Genomic DNA, 19,634 nt, shown 5'->3' on the forward strand with positions numbered 1-19,634 from the left:
GTACAAAAAAGATCTTCACGACCGAGATAATCACTATGGTGTGATCACTCACCTAGAGCCAGACATCCTGGAATGTGAAGTCAAGTGGGCCTTAGAAAGCATCACTACGAACAAAGCTAGTGGAGGTGATGGAATTCCAGTTGAGCTGTTTCAAATCCTGAAAGATGATGCTGTGAAAGTGCTGCATTCAATATGCCAGCAAATTTAGAAAACTCAGCAGTGGCCACAGGACTGGAAAAGGTCAGTTTTCATTCCAATCCCAAAGAAAGGCAATGCCAAAGAATGCTCAAACTACCGCACAATTGCACTCGTCTCACATGCTAGTAAAGTAATGCTCAAAATTCTCTAAGCCAGGGTTCAGCAATACGTGAAGCGTGAACTTCCAGAGGTTTAAGCTGGTTTTAGAAAAGGCAGAGGAACCAGAGATCAAATTGCCAACATCCGCTGGATCATGGAAAAAGCAAGAGAGTTCCAGAAAAACATCTATTTCGGCTTTATTGACTATGCCAAAGCCTTTGACTGTGTGGATCACAATAAACTGTGGAAAATTCTGAAAGAGATGGGAATACCAGACCCCCTGACCTGCCTCTTGAGAAACCTATATGCAGGTCAGGAAGCAACAGTTAGAATTGGACATGGAACAACAGACTGGTTCCAAATAGGAAAAGGAGTACATCAAGACTGTATATTGTCACCTGCAGAGTACATCATGAGAAACGTTGGGCTGGAAGAAGCACAAGCTGGAATCAAGATTGCCGGGAGAAATATCAATAACCTCAGATATGCAGATGACACCACCCTTATGGCAGAAAGTGAAGAGGAACTAAAAAGCCTCTTGATGAAAGTGAAAGAGGAGAGTTAAAAAGTTGGCTTAAAGCTCAGCATTCAGAAAACTAAGATCATGGCATCTGGTCCCATCACTTCATGGGAAATAGATGGGGAAACAGTGGAAACAGCATTGGACTTTATCTTTTTGGGCTCCAAAATCACTGCAGATGGTGATTGCAGCCATGAAATTAAAAGACGCTTACTCCTTGGAAGGAAAGTTATGACCAACCTAGATAGCATATTCAAAAGCAGAGACATTACTTTGCCAACAAAGGTTCGTCTAGTCAAGGCTATGGTTTTCCCTGTGGTCATGTGTGGATGTGAGAGTTGGACTGTGAAAAAAGCTGAGTGCCGAAGAATTGATGCTTTTGAACTGTGGTGTTGGAGAAGACTCTTGAGAGTCCCTTGGACTGCAAGGAGATCCAACCAGTCCATTCTAAAGGAGATCAGCCCTGGGTGTTCTTTGGAAGGAATGATGCTAAAGCTGAAACTCAGTACTTTGGCCACCTGATAAGAAGAGTTGACTCATTGGAAAAAACTCTGATGCTGGGAGGGATTGGGGGCAGGAGGAAAAAGGGACAACAGAGGATGAGATGGCCAGATGGCATCACTGACTCTATGCACGTGAGTCTGAGTGAACTCCGAGAGTTGGTGATGGACAGGGAGGCCTGGCGTGCTGCGATTCATGGGGTTGCAAAGACCGAACTGAACTAACTGAACAACCCAAAGAGGTAGATGATGTAGAAGTCATTTTACAGATAAAAAGCCATTTTACCTGTGATATTCTTTCCTGCCATGCTTTTTTTATTTTTTAAATGGCTTTATTGAGGGAGATGTGTGTATGTCCAGTTCCTCCGTATCCGTGCCAGCACTTGGTATATGATTAGTCTTTTTAATTGTGTCCACTCTAATGAGTGTGTAGTGATATCTCACTGTGGTTTTATTTGTAGTTCCTAATGATTAATGATGTTGAGCATCTTGTCATGTGTTAATTTATCATCTGTAGATCTTCTTTGGTGACGTATCTTTTTCTTTTGCTTGATATAGAAGTTGAGGTCACGGATTTGAAACCTTTCTACTTTTCTAGTGGGGATCTGACATTCAGTGCTATAAATTTACCTCTAACTACTACTTGGAGAAGTCAATGGCACCCCACTCCAGTACTCTTTGATTGGAAAATCCCATGGACGGAGGAGCCTGGTAGGCTGCAGTCCATGGGGTCGCTAAGAGTCAGACATGACTGAGCGACTTCACTTTCACTTTTCACTTTCATGCATTGGAGAAGGAAGTAGCAACCCACTCCAGTGTTCTTGCCTGGAGAATCCTGGGGACGGGGGAGCCCGGTGGGCTGCCATCTATGGGGTCGCACAGAGTCGGACACGACTGAAGCAACTTAGCAGCACTACTTAGTGACATCTCACAGTTTTTCAGATATTGTAATTTCATCCAGTTCAGAATACTTTTTGAAGTAATTTTGATTCAGTGTATTAATTTATGAATAATTGGAAAACTTTTCAAGGTCTTTGTAGCATTGCTTTCTAATTTTTAATAAAAAATATTCATTTTATTTTTGATTGCACTAGGTTGGTTGCTGTGTGCAGGCTTTTTCTGGTTGTGGAGATCGGGGGGTACTCGTTACGGGGCATGGGCTGCTTGTCGCGGAGTGTGGGCTGTGTGGTGTGTGGGCTTCAGTGTTTGAGGCTTGCAGGCCCCAGAGCACAGGCTTTTAGTAGTTGTGGCGCATGAGCTTTTTGCCCTGCAGTATGTGGGCTCTTTCACGGGCCAGGAATCGGAGGAACCCAGTGTCCCCTACATTGTAAGGTGGATTCTTAACCACTGGACCACCAGCGAAGCCCACTTTCTAATATAATTCTATTGTTCCTACAAATGTCATGAGGGTCAAGTTGTTTCATAAGGTTGTTCAAATCTTTTATAGCCCTAAATGATTGTTCTGTCTACTTATACCACCTGTTACTGAGAGAAGGGTATTGAAATCATCAATAATAATTGGAAAACACAGTTTCTAATTTCTTCTGTCAATTTTTGCTTTATGTATTTTGAAACAGTGCTAATAAGGACATTAACATTTAGGAATGTTGCATCCTCATGTTGATCCATTTATCATTTTGTTAATGAGCCTCTTTTTTTTTTTTTTTTTTTCATTTTGTTTTTTGTGCTCTGCAATCTACTTAATCTGATGTTAATGTAGCCCTTCAAGTTTCTTTTGGTTAGTGTTGGCATGGTATATATTCCTCCATACTTTTACATTTGAAGTGTAATTTATGTAGGCATCATTTATTGCTTGTTTACTGAATATCAACCGCTGCCTTTTAATGGCAATATTTAGGCTCTTTACATTTAATGTAACTATTGATATGATTGCATTTAAATTAATCATATTTCTATTTATCTCTTCTTCTTTTCCTGTTTTCCACTTTCATTTGGATCATATGAATATTTTTATGACTACATTTTTCCTCCTTTGGTGGGCTATTAACTATAAATCTTTTATTATAGTGGTTGCATCAGGATTTATAGTACACATTTTTAACTTAGCACTATATACTTTCAAGTGATATTTTAAAGAGATTAAATAATAATAATTTTTACTCATAGTTACCATTTCCAACTGTTCATTTCTTTGTGTAGATGCATACACATCTAATTCATCTAGTATCATTTATTTTCTGCCCAAACTGCTTTAACATTCCTTATAGTGCAAATGTAATGCTGATGAATTCATTCTATATATATGAACAAGTCTGTATTTCACCTTCATTATTGAAAGATTTTGTTGTTGTTGAGTATAGAGTTCTGGGGTTGACAGGATTTTTTTCTTTCTGTACTTTAAAAAAATATTGCCGTGTTCTCTTATTTACAGTATTTTCACTTTGAACTTCTTCCAGTTTTCATCCTTAACGCTTGTAGTAATTTGTCTTGTTTTATCTGGCTGCTTTAAGGTTTTTCTGCTTATAAATGATTTGGTGCAGTTTGAATATGTTGTGCCTTAGTTCAGTTTTCTTTGTTTCTTGACCTTGAAGCTTCTTGGATGTCTTCATGCATAGTTTCCTTCAAATGAAAATTTTTTTTTGACCATTATTTTTAAGAAATATTCTACTTCCTCCCCACATTTTTTTTCACTTGAAGTTTTGAATGTGTTTATTAGTCTGCTTGATTTCCCATAATACTCTTCATTTTTTTATCCAGTATTTTTTTCAGGTGTGCTCATTCGTGTCCAACTCTCTGTGACCCCATGGACTCTATCACCCACCAGGCTTCGAAAGGGCAAGAATACTGGAATGGGTTGCCCTTTTGAACCCACATCTCTTGCGTCTCCTGCATCCGCAGGCAGATTCTTTACCACTAGCACCACCTGAGAAGTGGGATAATTTCTATGCTGTTTTTCAAGTTTTCAACTTCTTTTCTTCTAAGTATTTGTGAACTTTGTTCTGGCACATTGTTAAATTACCTGGAAACGGTCTGATCCTTTGGGTCACGCTTATGAAACTTGTTAAATGGCAGGGAAACTGTGCTCGGTGTAGAGCTAATTATTTCCTGGTACTGAGGCAAGAACCTAGATATACTCAAACCAGTGTTCCCTGAATCAAAAGGTTTTCTAGCCTGCTGCGCATTTCCAGTCTTGAGTATCAGGCATTGTTTCTTCTAATCCTTTTCAGTGGTTCTTTCCCAAGGCTCAGCTAGTACTTACGCTGATTAGAATAGCTAACTTATGTGAGTTGGGCCCGCTGCAGGTCTTTAGAATTCTGTCTGCATAGCTCTCTCCTTTCTTGTGCTGTGAATTCTAGGTGCCTGTGGCTCTCTAGATTCTGAGCTTTATCTCTTCCCCTCAGGAATTTCATTAATCTCTTCCTTAGGGAAATTCCTCTTCCATGGGCCAAGATCTGGACATTTTTCTAAATCATATATGATCAGTTAAAGGCACATTGTTGGTTGATTTCTTTCTCTCAAGAACCACTGTCCTTTGTTGTCTCATACCCAGAGTCTTCCCTGGTGGCTCAGATGGTAAAAAAAAAAATCCTTTGCAATGCAGGAGACCCAGGTTTGATCCTTGGGTCAGGAAGATGCCCTGGAGAAGGGAATGGTAACCCACTCCAGTCTTCTTGTCTGGAGAATTCCATAGATGGAGGAGCCTGGCAGGCTGTGGTCTGTGGGGTCTCAAATAGTCGGACACAACTGAGCAACTAACACTAGCACTAACCCAGAGTCTTGAACTGTCATTTCATACATTTTGTAAGTGTTTGGCTATTTTGGGCAGGAGGTAAATTTGTTTCCTGTTACCCCATCTTGACCAAGAATGGAAGTCTACCATGCTTTTAAAATTACCATATTCTAATTCCTATACTGTATTTTCATTCATATACTCTTACGTAAAGCATAAGTCATGATTATAGATGAATTAACCGTTTCATATTCATTAGGATAGCTGTAAAAAATAACAGTGTTCATAATGATGTGGAGAAATTAGAATCCTTATACTTTGTTAGTAGGTATGTAAAATGGTACATTTGTGGAAAAGAGTATGACAGTTCCTCAAAAAGCTAATCATAGAATTACCATATGACCCAGCAGTTCTCCTCCTAGGTAATTGAATTGAAGGCAGGAACTTGAATGAATTCATAGCAGTATTTATAGCATTGTTCACAGTAGCCAAAGGGTGAGAACAACACACTGTCCATGAGCAGATGAGTAGATGAACTGAATGGGGTCTCTATATACATGGATTATTATTGAGCCATAAAAAAAATGAATTTCTGGTACATGCTGCAACACCAGAGAACTTGTATACCTTATGCTAAGTGAAGTAAATCAGACATAACTTTAAAAGTAAAGATTCAAGAGTACAGAGGCTGGGAGCAGGGCACAATGGAGAGTTATTGTTTAATGGTTACAGAATTTCTGTTTGGGTGATGCAGAACTTTTGAAAATAGTGGTGATTGTACAATATTGTGAATGTAATTGATACAGCTGAATTGTACACTTAATTAAATGACAAATTTCATGTTATGTATGACCACAATATTTTAAAACTAATGTAATATGCTAAAAGCCATTGAATTGCACACTTTAAATGGATGAAATGTATGATACATGAATTATATCTTAGTGAAGCTGTTTTTTTAAAAAGGCAAATGAATATTAAATGCCTTTTCCCCTTCCCTCATAGGTTTATTTATTACCTTTCTGGATTATGAAAGATGCATGGGTTAACAAAAAATAAATCAGAATTGGAGGACACAGAGATTGAATCTTAGTTCCAGGACTTTTTTTTTTTTCGCTGCACCTTGCAACTTGCAGGATCCTTGTTCCTCAACCAAGGATCAGACTCATGGCCCCTGCTGTGGAAGAGCAGAGTGCTAACCGCTGGGCCACCAGGGGATTCCAGCTCCAGGAATTTAGAAGATTGTGTACCCTCGGCCAATTAACTTTTCTTAGCCTTTTTCATCATATGAAAAATGAAACCAATAATAGTAAATATACCTCTCACATATTACCTACATAAAAATATATTTTATGTTAGAGATGTATTTCTGTCCTGAAGGACTTATATTACCTAGAGTCATTTTTAAATTTTAGGAATAAAATACAAAGTAAGGAGGTATGGGTTCTTAGATCATACCAACCTATAATCATTGTATCTTATGAGCCAAGCATATCACAGAACATTAATCATACAACTCATGTCTTAGCGTTCTTCGGCTTCCTTCAGTTGTCTTTACCCAGTTATACAGTTGGTTTTTGTTTTGGTTTGAACCTAATGGTGTATTTGTTTAAATACTGTTTCTGATTTTCTCAGCCACCTATCTAATGTTTTCAGATGATGCTCTGTCAAATTGATACCCTGGTGGAGCACAACAGATACTTGGCCTTCTTCATAGCGTTTTATTATATAACGTTTAATTGTCCTTTAAATTATTTACATTTTTGTCACACACACACACAATTTTTTTTTTTGGTGGGGGGGTTGGCACTGGGTCTTCGTTGCTACACGCAGGCATTCTCTAGTTGCAGCGAATAGGGGCCACTCTTGGTTGTGGTGTGTGAGCTTCTCATTGCCGTGGCTTCTCTCTTTGCAGAGCACAGGCTCAGTAGTTGTAGTACGTGGGCCTGGTGGCTCCGCAGCCTGTGAAATTTGCCCAAACCAGGGATCAAACCTGTGTCCCCTGCATTGGCAGGCAAACCCTTATCTACTGTGCTACCAGGGAAGTCCTTTCCCACACTTCTTAACACTATAATAAATTATCATATAAGCATTTTGTTAAAATTATTTTTCAAAATTGTATCTTAATTATATTTAATGTCAAAATGAAGGTGTAGTTACTGATTCGAAAGCAGAAAGACAAAATCTAAACCAGGTAATTCAAGAAAGGGAACATAATATAAGGAAACTCTAGCAGAAGTCTTACAAGAGTGAAGAATAGAGAAGTAGGAGGTAACTCAGAGTTTAACAACCGCAGTAAACCTAAGACTGTAGAGAAAATGATAGGATCCAACTACCCAGTGGGAATGGTGTCTTTAGCGAGTAGGCTGCCTGGCGAGCATAGGCACCGTGGAGCAATCAGGGTCACTGCCAAAGACCCAGTCTTAGAGAGAGAGGACCACAGAGTTGCCTGTCTACTGTCTTTCTCCTGACCTTGGACTTCTGACAGTTTCTTCCACTGAATGAGCCCATCTGGGGTACTGCAGGCGTGGGGACCTGGAATATGTGATGTCCTGGTGGCAGAGAAGGGCAGGGCAGAGCGAGGTGAGGAGTGGGCTGAAGATAAGCTCACAGAGGAACGGTTGTCTACATTGCTCCAAGAGGTCGCGGTGCACATGAACACCAGCATACCAGACATAGTGCCGATCAAAGTGGGCCAGTGTTTTTACTCACTGACTTAGTTGGATTCTCCCGGAAGCAGGATGGGAAAGAGGAAAGGAGCCAAGGAAGGGAACAGTTTCTAGTGACAAAGGTCTAGGGTCAACCTAATTCATGCAGGGCTCTGAAGTGTTTGTTATATATCAGGATTTTCCTTGTCTTGCCAGGCGTGCTTCATTTTTGATTCTCACCTTTCCCCCAACCACCTACTGCCTGCTCTAAATGCAGTGTTTTTGGTGTGCTTCTATTTCTTAACCCAGTTACTTGCTATCATTACCTTAATCTGCATTGCTAATTATAGAGAAGCTTTGCACTTTGCAACAGGGGAAAATGAGAAAGGAAAGAATCTTTAATCATATCCGAGCTAAAGTATTAAATGCCAGCCAGCTTTTGGACCTCTGAGGTTTTAAATTCAGTGATGTAGGATTTAAGGTATATTTGACAAGAATCACTTAGAAGAAAAATGTATTTGCCAATCATGTAATACTCCCATTTATCAGTTAAGTAGATAGTAGAAATGGTACTTACTCAGTCTAACATTGTCTCACTTGTAATTTACAAAGTACTTTCCATACACATTATCTAACTTGATGTTCACAATATCCTTGAGTACTAAGCGTAAAGGTTTTTATCCACATTTTTCAGAAGAGAAAAATAGCCTGAGAGCTGACTTGCTTATAAGGGCCCATTAGTTAGGGAATAGCAAAACAAGGCTTTGTATCCATTGAACACTCACAGAATTTTAGAAACAAAAGGAAATGTAGCATCACATTTAATTTTAAGAGTCCAGTGCTAGTAATTTACAGAGCAAGCTCTCAGGAACCCTCATCTCCTGGTTACCAGGCCAGTGTACTTTCTGTTAGGCTGTGTCTCACAGAGAGACAACCAAACTGAAATGTATTAATATTTGTGATAATTAAGTACCATAATCTTAGAAATTCTATTAATATAAAAAGAATAAAGCAAATCATTTAAGTTCTTAATGTCCAGCAGCGTTTTAAAACTAAAGCACCTAGATTTCAATGCCATGTGGAATGAATGCAAACCTGGCTTTTTCCTTTGCAGCACCAGCATTGGATGTCGACTGGCAGAGCAACAACACTTTTGCTTCTTGCAGTACAGATATGTGCATTCATGTCTGTAAATTAGGACAAGACAGACCTATTAAAACATTCCAGGGACACACGGTGAGAAACTTCTTTTTTCTCCCTCCTTTAAAGCAATTATGATGAATAAGTAATGTTTCAGAGTGGTTTTGAAGTATGTATGTTTAATACCCAAAGAACAACCAAGTCTATGAAGTGAAAATGTGAATGTTTACTATTATTTTTAGAATGAAGTAAACGCTATCAAATGGGACCCAACTGGCAATCTCCTGGCATCCTGTTCTGATGACATGACCTTGAAGGTAATTCAATAGGAGGGAGGAAGGGGGCTGAGGAGTTACACAGTGTGGCTGCTCTGGCCGTTTTAAGATTGCTCAGAATGTGTCTCTTGTAGTTGGGAATTAATGATACTAAGATGTGTGCTATTATAAATTGTCTTTGCTAGTAACGAGTCATATATTGGTACAATGAAAGGTTATTTGCTCATGTAAAGATCTGACTCATAGGTAGTGAATGAAGATCTTTGTAGGATTCATGGATTTGACTAATATTCTGAGCAATGTATTAATTGGATTTTTGCTGTGGTGTGAATATATATCACCCTTGCTGGGAAACTGATGTGTAGTGGATATATAGCTTAATCGGTGAGTGAGCATAGTTGACATTTCAGAATTCACGTCTCATTATGAGTTTACATTTTTCTTGTTGTATAACTAAAAGCAAAAACTAACACCTAGCCCCTGTGTATATCACATACCAGAATTAAAGGGGGGAAAAGCTTTCTGAGATAAAGAAAAATATAATTTTCAAAATTAATGAAGCTTGAGCTCTATACTTCATCATTAACTCTACTAAAAATAATTTACCTTTGACTTTCCAATGCCACTGACTACAAACATGATAACCTTTATAGATAGGATAATCATGAAGGAAAACTGCTTTTCCTCTTCCGAGGAACAGATTAAATGTAACCTTGGTAACCTGGTGAGTTTTTTTTTTTCCTTAAATACCAGCTGTGTTTTTAGTTAGGTTTTCTCAAGTCTGGACTCCCTTGTAAGCGTTGCTGATAAAAATGCTTTTCTTCACACTTTTATTTGTGAGATTACTTTGCAAGTGTGTGTGTGTGCATGCATGAGCACACACGTGCTCACTCAGTCGTGTGTGAGGACTATAGCCCACCAGGCTCCTCCATGGAATTTTCCAGGCAAGAATACTGGAGTGAGTTACCATTTCCTGCTCCAGGGATTGAACCTGCATCTCTGTGTCTCCTGCATGAGCAGGCAGATTCTTTACCACTGTGCCACCTGGCACCCTTGCATGCACATACCTTATGCTTATAAAATGAATAAAGAACAAAGAACTTCTTTGGGAGCAGAGTGTGGCACATACAAGGAAATGAAAGAAGGCCGTAGCTACTCTCAGCTACTGATTTGCAGTTCAAGAGATAACGTTTGAATTAGAACATGTTCGAGGTTTTTGTTGTTGTTATTCTAAGAATAATAAAAGGTCAGAATTTTAAAGCAGAAGCTATGAGGATGAATAATGTCTAGTGAAGCCGTACTTTGAGAAGAAGGAACAGCAGATGAGTGAGAAGATTATGTTTAGCTTGGATAGTGCCTTTGAGTCATGCAAGTGGACGTGCCAGGCTGGTCTGATGCTCTGAGAAGAACTCAAAGTTTGATGTAATCATTCGGGAATTCTCAATAGACGGGTGGTCATTCAAAGCCATGGGCGTGGACAAAATTGTGTAGGTAGAAAGTATCAAATAAAAGAAGAAGAAAGCTTTAAAAGTCTTAAACTCTGTAACATTTACCTGTTTTAAGAAGAATCAGGTTCCAAAAGAAAACCTAGCAAGAATGACTTCAGTGGAAACAGTATGTATGTGTAGAGAAGAGTATTTCAAGGGAAGTGTTGAAGAGAATGGTCAGTAGTATCAGTGCTATCGAAAGCTGGCATGAAATACGTTTTGGAAACTTATCTTTTGCATTTATTTACGTGGAGTTATGTATACCTAGGGGAGAAGGCATTGGCACCCCACTCCAGTACTGTTGCCTGGAAACTCCCATGGATGGAGGAGCCTGGTGGGCCGCAGTCCATGGGATCGCTAAGAGTCGGACACGACTGAGCGACTTCACTTTCACTTTTCACTTTCATGCATTGGAGAAGGAAATGGCAACCCACTGCAGTGTTCTTGCCTGGAGAATCCCAGGGACGGGGGAGCCTGGTGGGCTGCTGTCTATGGGGTCGCACAGAGTCGGACACGACTGAAGCGACTAAGCAGCAGCAGCAGCAGCAGCAGCAGGATTTCCTTATATGTGCAGTCTGAATATGCTCCACTGTGTGTATGCGCATCTTCTTCTTTCTCCATTCATCCATTGTCGGACACTTAGGCTGTTTCCATATTTTGGCTTTTCTGGAGAATGCTGCAGTGAACATGGGAGTACAGATACCACCTCGAGAGCCTGGTTTCATTTTATGTGTTTTATATATGTAACCAGATGTGGAATTGCTGGTTTATATAGGGGTAGTTGCTAAAATTTGAGGGAGAACCTCGTGGCTGCACCATTTTGTATTCATTTATCAGCAGTTTATAAGGGTTCCAAGTTCTCTATATTCTTGACAAAATTTTTAAAATTTATGAAGCCATCTAACAGTTGTGAAGTGATATCTCATTGTAGTTTTGATTTGCATTTCCCTGATTATCCGTGATATTGAGCATCTCTTCATATAACCTGTTGGCCATTTGTATGTCAACTTGGAAGGAATGTCAAGTCCTTTGTCCATTTTTATTTTTATTTTATTTTTTTAAATTTTATTTTATTTTTAAACTTTACATAATTGTATTAGTTTTGCCAATTATCAAAATGAATCCGCCACAGGTATACATGTGTTCCCCATCCTGAACCCTCCTCCCTCCTCCCCTCCCCACACCATCCCTCTGGGTCGACCCCTGTGCACTAGTCCCAAGCATCCAGTATCATGCATTGAACCTGGACTGGCATTTCGTTTCATACATGATATTTTACATGTTTCAATGCCATTCTCCCAAATCTTCCCACCCTCTCCCTCTCCCACAGAGTCCATAAGACTGTTCTATACATCAGTGTCTCTTTTGCTGTCTCGTCCCACTGGGTTATTGTTACCATCTTTCTAAATTCCATATATATGTGTTAGTATACTGTACTGGTGTTTTTCCTTCTGGCTTACTTCACTCTGTATAATAGGCTCCAGTTTCATCCGCCTCAATAGAACTGATTCAAATGTTTTCTTTTGAATGGCTGAGTAATACTCCATTGTGTATATGTACCACAGCTTTCTTATCCATTCGCCTGCTGATGGACATCTAGGTTGCTTCCATGTCCTGGCTATTATAAACAGTGCTGCGATGAACATTGGGGTACACGTGTCTCTTTCCTTCTGGTTTCCTCAGTGTGTATGCCCAGCAGTGGGATTGCTGGATCATAAGGCAGTTCTATTTCCAATTTTTTAAGAATCCCCACACTGTTCTCCATAGTGGCTGTACTAGTTTGCATTCCCACCAACAGTGTAAGAGGGTTCCCTTTTCTCCACACCCTCTCCAGCATTTATTGCTTGTAGACTTTTGGATTGCAGCCATTCTGACTGGTGTGAAATGGTACCTCATAGTGGTTTTGATTTGCATTTCTCTGATAATGAGTGATGTTGAGCATCTTTTCATGTGTTTGTTAGCCCTCTGTATGTCTTCTTTGGAGAAATGTCTGTTTAGTTCTTTGGCCCATTTTTTGATTGGATCATTTATTTTTCTGGAGTTGAGCTGTAGGAGTTGCTTGTGTATTTTTGAGATTAGTTGTTTGTCAGTTGCTTCATTTGCTATTATTTTCTCCCATTCTGAAGGCTGCCTTTTCACCTTGCTAATAGTTTCCTTTGTTGTGCAGAAGCTTTTAAGGTTAATTAGGTCCCATTTGTTTATTTTTGCTTTTATTTCCAATATTCTGGGAGGTGGGTCATAGAGGATCCTGCTGTGATGTATGTCAGAGAGTGTTTTGCCTGTGTTCTCCTCTAGGAGTTTTATAGTTTCTGGTCTTATGTTTAGATCTTTAATCCATTTTGAATTTATTTTTGTGTATGGTGTTAGAAAGTGTTCGTTTCATTCTTTTTTTTTTAATTTTGTTTTTTATAATTTTATTTTATTTTTAAACTTTACATAATTGTATTAGTTTTGCCAAATATCAAAATGAATCCATCACAGGTATACATGTGCTCCCCATCCTGAACCTTCCTCCCTCCTCCCTCCCCATACCATCCCTCTGGGTCATCCCCGCACTAGCCCCAAGCATCCAGTATCGCATTGAACCTGGACTGGTTTCTCGTTTCATACATGATATTTTACATGTTTCAGTGCCATTCTCCCAAATCTTCCCACCCTCTCCCTCTCCCATAGAGTCCATAAGATTGTTCCATACATCAGTGTCTCTTTTGCTGTCTCGCATACAGGGTTATTGTTATCATCTTTCTAAATTCCATATATATGTGTTAGTATACTGTATTGGAGTTTTTCCTTCTGGCTTACTTCACTCTGTATAATAGGCTCCAGTTTCATCCACCTCATTAGAACTGATTCAAATGAATTCTTTTGTAGGCTCCAGTTTCATCCACCTCATTAGAACTGATTCAAATGTATTCTTTTTAATGGCTGAGTAATACCCATTGTGTATAAATGTTTTCTTTTGAATGGCTGAGTAATACTCCATTGTGTATATGTACCACAGCTTTCTTATCCATTCGTCTGCTGATGGACATCTAGGTTGCTTCCATGTCCTGGCTATTATAAACAGTGCTGTGATGAACATTGGGGTACACGTGTTGTGTCTCTTTCCCTTCTGGTTTCCTCAGTGTGTATGCCCAGCAGTGGGATTGCTGGATCATAAGGCAGTTCTATTTCCAATTTTTTAAGGAATCCCCACACTGTTCTCCATAGTGGCTGCTGTACTAGTTTGCATTCCCACCAACAGTGTAAGAGGGTTCCCTTTCCTCCACACCCTCTCCAGCATTTATTGCTTGTAGACTTTTGGATCGCAGCCATTCTGACTGGTGTGAAATGGTACCTCATAGTGGTTTGATTTGCATTTCTCTGATAATGAGTGATGTTGAGCATCTTTTCATGTGTTTGTTAGCCCTCTGTATGTCTTCTTTGGAGAAATGTCTGTTTAGTTCTTTGGCCCATTTTTTGATTGGGTCATTTATTTTCTGGAGTTGAGCTGTAGGAGTTGCTTGTGTATTTTTGAGATTAGTTGTTTGTCAGTTGCTTCATTTGCTATTATTTTCTCCCATTCTGAAGGCTGCCTTTTCACCTTGCTAATAGTTTCCTTTGTTGTGCAGAAGCTTTTAAGGTTAATTAGGTCCCATTTGTTTATTTTTGCTTTTTATTTCCAATATTCTGGGAGGTGGGTCATAGAGGATCCTGCTGTGATGTATGTCAGAGAGTGTTTTGCCTGTGTTCTCCTCTAGGAGTTTTATAGTTTCTGGTCTTATGTTTAGATCTTTAATCCATTTTGAATTTATTTTTGTGTATGGTGTTAGAAAGTGTTCGTTTCATTCTTTTTTTTTTTTTTTGTTTTTTTATAATTTTATTTTATTTTTAAACTTTACATAATTGTATTAGTTTTGCCAAATATCAAAATGAATCCATCACAGGTATACATGTGCTCCCCATCCTGAACCTTCCTCCCTCCTCCCTCCCCCCATACCATCCCTCTGGGTCATCCCGTGCACTAGCCCCAAGCATCCAGTATCGTGCATTGAACCTGGACTGGCATTTCGTTTCATACATGATATTTTACATGTTTCAATGCCATTCTCCCAAATCTTCCCACCCTCTCCCTCTCCCATAGAGTCCATAAGATTGTTCCATACATCAGTGTCTCTTTTGCTGTCTCGTACACAGGGTTATTGTTATCATCTTTCTAAATTCCATATATATGTGTTAGTATACTGTATTGGAGTTTTTCCTTCTGGCTTACTTCACTCTGTATAATAGGCTCCAGTTTCATCCACCTCATTAGAACTGATTCAAATGAATTCTTTTGAATGGCTGAGTAATACTCCATTGTGTATATGTACCACAGCTTTCTTATCCATTCATCTGCTGATGGACATCTAGGTTGCTTCCATGTCCTGGCTATTATAAACAGTGCTGTGATGAACATTGGGGTACACGTGTCTCTTTCCCTTCTGGTTTCCTCAGTGTGTATGCCCAGCAGTGGGATTGCTGGATCATAAGGCAGTTCTATTTCCAGTTTTTTAAGGAATCTCCACACTGTTCTACATAGTGGCTGTACTAGTTTGCATTCCCACCAACAGTGTAAGAGGGTTCCCTTTCCTCCACACACTCTCCAGCATTTATTATTTGTAGACTTTTGGATCGCAGCCATTCTGACTGGTGTGAAATGGTACCTCATAGTGGTCTTGATTTGCATTTCTCTGATAATGAGTGATGTTGAGCATCTTTTCATGTGTTTGTTAGCCATCTGTTAGTTTCATTCTTTTACAAGTGGTTGCCTTTGTCCATTTTTAAATTAGTATTTTGCTGTTGAGTTGTAGGATTTCCTTACATATTTTGAAAGTTAACTCCTTATTGGATATACGGGTTGTGGTATTTTCTCACATTCCATAGGTTGTTGCCTTTTTACTTTATTGATTGTTTTCTTTGCTGTGCCGAAACTTTTTAATTGTATATAGTCCCTCTTGCCTTTTTTTTTTTTTTTTGGCCTTTATTGCCTATCCTTTCGTGTCAACATGAATCATAGTGTATTACCTGTATATTCCTTATCTACTTTCCCTTCCCCATTGCCATATAGTTCCTGATTCTGAATTCCAAGAGGAACTTATAATGTATATCCTTATTTTTAAAGGATGGCATAAAAACTAATGCCTTAAATATTGTAGCATCATTACCCAAGGAAATTACTCAATGTTGATATTTGTACCATCTGAAGTTTTCAAAAATAATCTTAGAACTATAATTTATTGAATCCTGAAGCCTCACAATACTAATTATTTAGAATGGACTTGAAGCTAATTTGTCATTTTTTAAAATCAAATATTAAATGTATTCTACTACATTTTAATTTCTTTGCATATATTCTCTTGATCTCTATAATTATTGTTATGGCTATGCCACGTATTTTGGACTGGCAAGATCATGTTATAAACGTATCCTTTATATGGAAAGCTAATTTACACACACTTTTCTTTTTTATTTAGATATGGAGTATGAAACAAGACAACTGTGTCCATGATTTGCAAGCACATAATAAAGAAATTTATACTATCAAATGGAGTCCAACAGGGCCAGGGACAAGCAATCCAAATGCCAATCTTATGTTAGCAAGGTAACATTTCTGATTTGCTTTTCCTTTATGAGTCTTTTACAAAAAAAATTTCTTACATTATGGCGGAAAATTCAGTAAAATGGGAATGTATCCCGCAAGGAGTATTTTAGACATTTTATTATTTCAGCTCATAATGGATTTTGTCTCTGGAGATATCAAATATTTACTGATAATATCAAATATTGATTAAAACCCGAGTAACTGAGGCATAACGCAATAAAGTTTTTTCAGCATCAAAATAAATAATAAGTATATATTCAATGTAGTGTTTTGTGAATCAATATAAAGGAGTTATTTAAAGAAAAGAGAAATATAGTAAATTAGCTCATATATGTTTTCCAATGTAACAGACGTGGAGATGTCCTTAATGAAAGCTACCTCTTCTCCTTTTAGCTTTGTTTCCAGAGCACTTTTCTCCTAACAGCATAGTCTACTTCTCATAAGGAATTTGTGGCTAGCTATAAGGAAAGATGGTCATTGTAGTTTGGGGGTGGGGCTGGGAATTTCATTACTTATAAAATCTTTTTTTTTCCCTCCTTTGTCAGTGCATCCTTTGATTCTACTGTTAGATTATGGGATGTAGACCGAGGAATTTGCATCCATACTTTGACAAAACACCAAGAGCCTGTGTACAGTGTAGCTTTCAGTCCTGATGGCAGGTATCTGGCGAGTGGTTCTTTTGACAAGTGTGTGCACATCTGGAACACACAGGTATGTCTGGGTTATTTGAAGAGTCATGTATCTTTATATGAGTAAGAAGTGCTTGTCTAAACAAATTTTTTTTTTCCAATTTTGATTGTCTTTCCTTTTGTGTTATTTATTCAGTTCTTAGTTTTTAAATGAGTATTTTTTGGTGGTGTTTTTTATAGCTTAGTAAAGATCAAAACCATCTAAAGTGAGATTTTCATAATATAGACCAAAATTTAGAAATAAATTTAAATTCTTTGTTTTATTTTTTCAACAGTTTTGCAGACATAAAGTATGAGAATTTAAGATGCATTTATTTAGATAAATGATGTTATTTCTTTATTTTCTAAAAGAATTATCTTTGAAGAAGGTATATATGAGCAGTTAAAAAAATGTACTAAAGGACAGGATTTTATGATTCAATACAGAATTGATCAGAGAGAAACTTAAAACTGTATACTACATTTCTAGGGACAGTGCTACAGACATCTTTTCTTAAAAATGGAGAAAACAGTTTTGTTGCTTTCATTCTTTTTCACCTTTTCAGTGTTTTAGTTTTTACATGCCATATACCGTTTTCTTCAATAAGTTCCATGACTCTACCTGGCCCTGCATTATCGGTTTAATTTTAATGAGTGTTACTTTGTAAGTCTGCCTATTAAGGCTCTTTTTTCCCCCTTAGTAGAGCTTTATAATTTCTTCATAATGATCTTCTTTTATTAAAAATTTATTCTGAGGTGCCTTACAGATTTTATTGTTACTATGTATAGCATCTTTCAAAACATGTATTCCTTTTACTTACTGATGGTTACTCATGTTTGGAACATTATAAATTTTGGCATGTTGATGTTGACTTCATCAACCCTGCTGAGCTCTCTAATCTTAATTATTTCCCGGCTTGGCAGGATCTTAGTTTCCTGACCAGGGATCACACCTGTTGCCCCCCTGAAGTGGAAGGAAGTACTGAGTCCTAACCATTGAACTACCAGAAAAGTCCCAGTCTTTCTGTTTTGATTGAATAGCAGAGACTTAATAGATAATCTGCCTGTTGTATTATTCTCTGTCACTCATTTACTCTATTTTGAGTAAATGAATTTAAAATTTGGGTAGAGAACTGTAGAATTCTAAGGGAAGATGCTGTTAGACTTTTAAAGATATTTGAACAGCTATCCATACTGTTTTGTTGTTTCACTATTGTGTATCAAAATGTCATTTTTTTTTTCTTTTAAGTTTGAAAATAATAAAATCCATCTTGTGAGATTTCAGTACAGGAAAAAGTCATTATTTTTTGGTCATATACATATGTGATATATATGTGAGTGTGTAGTTTTTTTTTTTTCCTTCCCATTACTTGGTTGATATGTTACCTAATCATTTGACAGATAAATTCTTGCAGTCTGGTCTGATCACAGATTTGAGTAAATGCTAAGAATTCTTTGGCAGTTTAAATGTAGATAGCTCTTGCTTACTGAACATGCTGTTTTGGTTCAGTTATAGCCTAAGTTAAGCTTAGAAATTGGTAAGTACTATTGAAAGAAAGTGTTGGTTCTTTTTTAAACCCCACAGTTGACTCTCTATAGATTTTACTCTGTACGTGAGCTTATTTTAGATTTTCTTGACGCCACTCCTTTCGCTCCTAATTAATGGTAGATATATTTAAGGCCTACTATACTCATACTTTTTCATTAATCTCTTAAACTGTGAGAAATTTTAGGTAAGAGGGAAAAAACAGTAGAGCTTTCCCAATGTGATCAACTGCATCCATGCATCTGTGGTTTCAGCAGTATTTCCAGACTGACTCTGAACAGGAAAACAAGGAAAAATGGTCTCCCAGCTTAGTGATTAACTTCGGGCTGGCTCTGTCAGACGGTGTTTACAAGATACGTGTCTTGCTGCCAAGTCGTTTTTAGGTGGTTCTGATACTTCTGGTTTGAAGTTTTTAGGTCACCATGAAGCTAAGACATACCTTTCTTGTTTGTCAGGACAGAACACCAGCAGCATGTTTTTCAGTTTCTCATAGCAGAACCTCTTACCTTTGACCTGTTTAATGACTTGTTTCCTAAGAGAATATATTTTTGTACTGAGTTTTAATTATTGAATGGCAGCTGAATGATTTTGATTACCATTACCAAAGGAATAAAGTAATTGAGTAGTATTTATAAATCGGCTAAATCGATGATGAAATTGGTAGTGTTCCTGCTTGTACTTTGTTTTCTTTTAATTTAAAACATCTTTTAGTAATAATGTACATATGCTCTTTTAGCTTCTTTTAATAATTCTTCTAGCTTCGGGGTGCTTCTGGTGTCAAAGAGACCAAAAGGATACCTTAGCTAAAAATGGTTATCAGTACTGAAGAAACTGTGTGTGTGTGTGTGTGTGTGTGTGTGTGTGAATGTGTGAATGATCTGTTGAGAGCAGGCTAGTGCTACCATTTTGTGAAAGGATCATCATATTACATTTCTGGTATTTCAAAACTTGTGTTTGAAGTTGAAGCTAAGTGTTGCATTGGATTGCTAGAAATAAAGCCGTATGATATTTTGACCTCAACATTTAAATATACATAATAATTTATCATTTTTAAGATTCTGCTTCTCATTATTTTAGACAGGTGCTCTAGTTCACAGCTATAGGGGAACAGGTGGAATTTTTGAAGTTTGTTGGAATGCAGCAGGAGACAAGGTTGGAGCCAGTGCATCAGATGGTTCAGTAAGTATAATGAAGTCTTCCAAAGGGGTAAATGTGTGTGTGAGAGAGAGAAAGCATAGT

The 19,634-nt window shown here is 37.9% G+C and overlaps 1 protein-coding gene across 4 annotated transcripts in view; it reads left to right on the forward strand.

Moving 5' to 3' along the window:
* TBL1XR1 (TBL1X/Y related 1) overlaps nucleotides 1-19,634 on the forward strand; it is a 181,073-nt gene that overhangs the window by 155,763 nt on the left and 5,676 nt on the right. For all 4 annotated transcript variants that reach the window (XM_070372992.1, XM_005908024.2, XM_070372993.1 and 1 more), the window contains 5 exons: nucleotides 8,771-8,892; nucleotides 9,039-9,113; nucleotides 16,054-16,181; nucleotides 16,727-16,892; nucleotides 19,473-19,574. In XM_070372992.1, the coding sequence (XP_070229093.1) occupies nucleotides 8,771-8,892; nucleotides 9,039-9,113; nucleotides 16,054-16,181; nucleotides 16,727-16,892; nucleotides 19,473-19,574 (593 nt within the window). The remainder of the gene's footprint in view (nucleotides 1-8,770; nucleotides 8,893-9,038; nucleotides 9,114-16,053; nucleotides 16,182-16,726; nucleotides 16,893-19,472; nucleotides 19,575-19,634) is intronic.

The sequence above is a fragment of the Bos mutus genome, chromosome 1 (assembly GCF_027580195.1).
Source record: "Bos mutus isolate GX-2022 chromosome 1, NWIPB_WYAK_1.1, whole genome shotgun sequence".
NCBI classification, from domain to species: Eukaryota; Metazoa; Chordata; class Mammalia; order Artiodactyla; family Bovidae; genus Bos; species Bos mutus.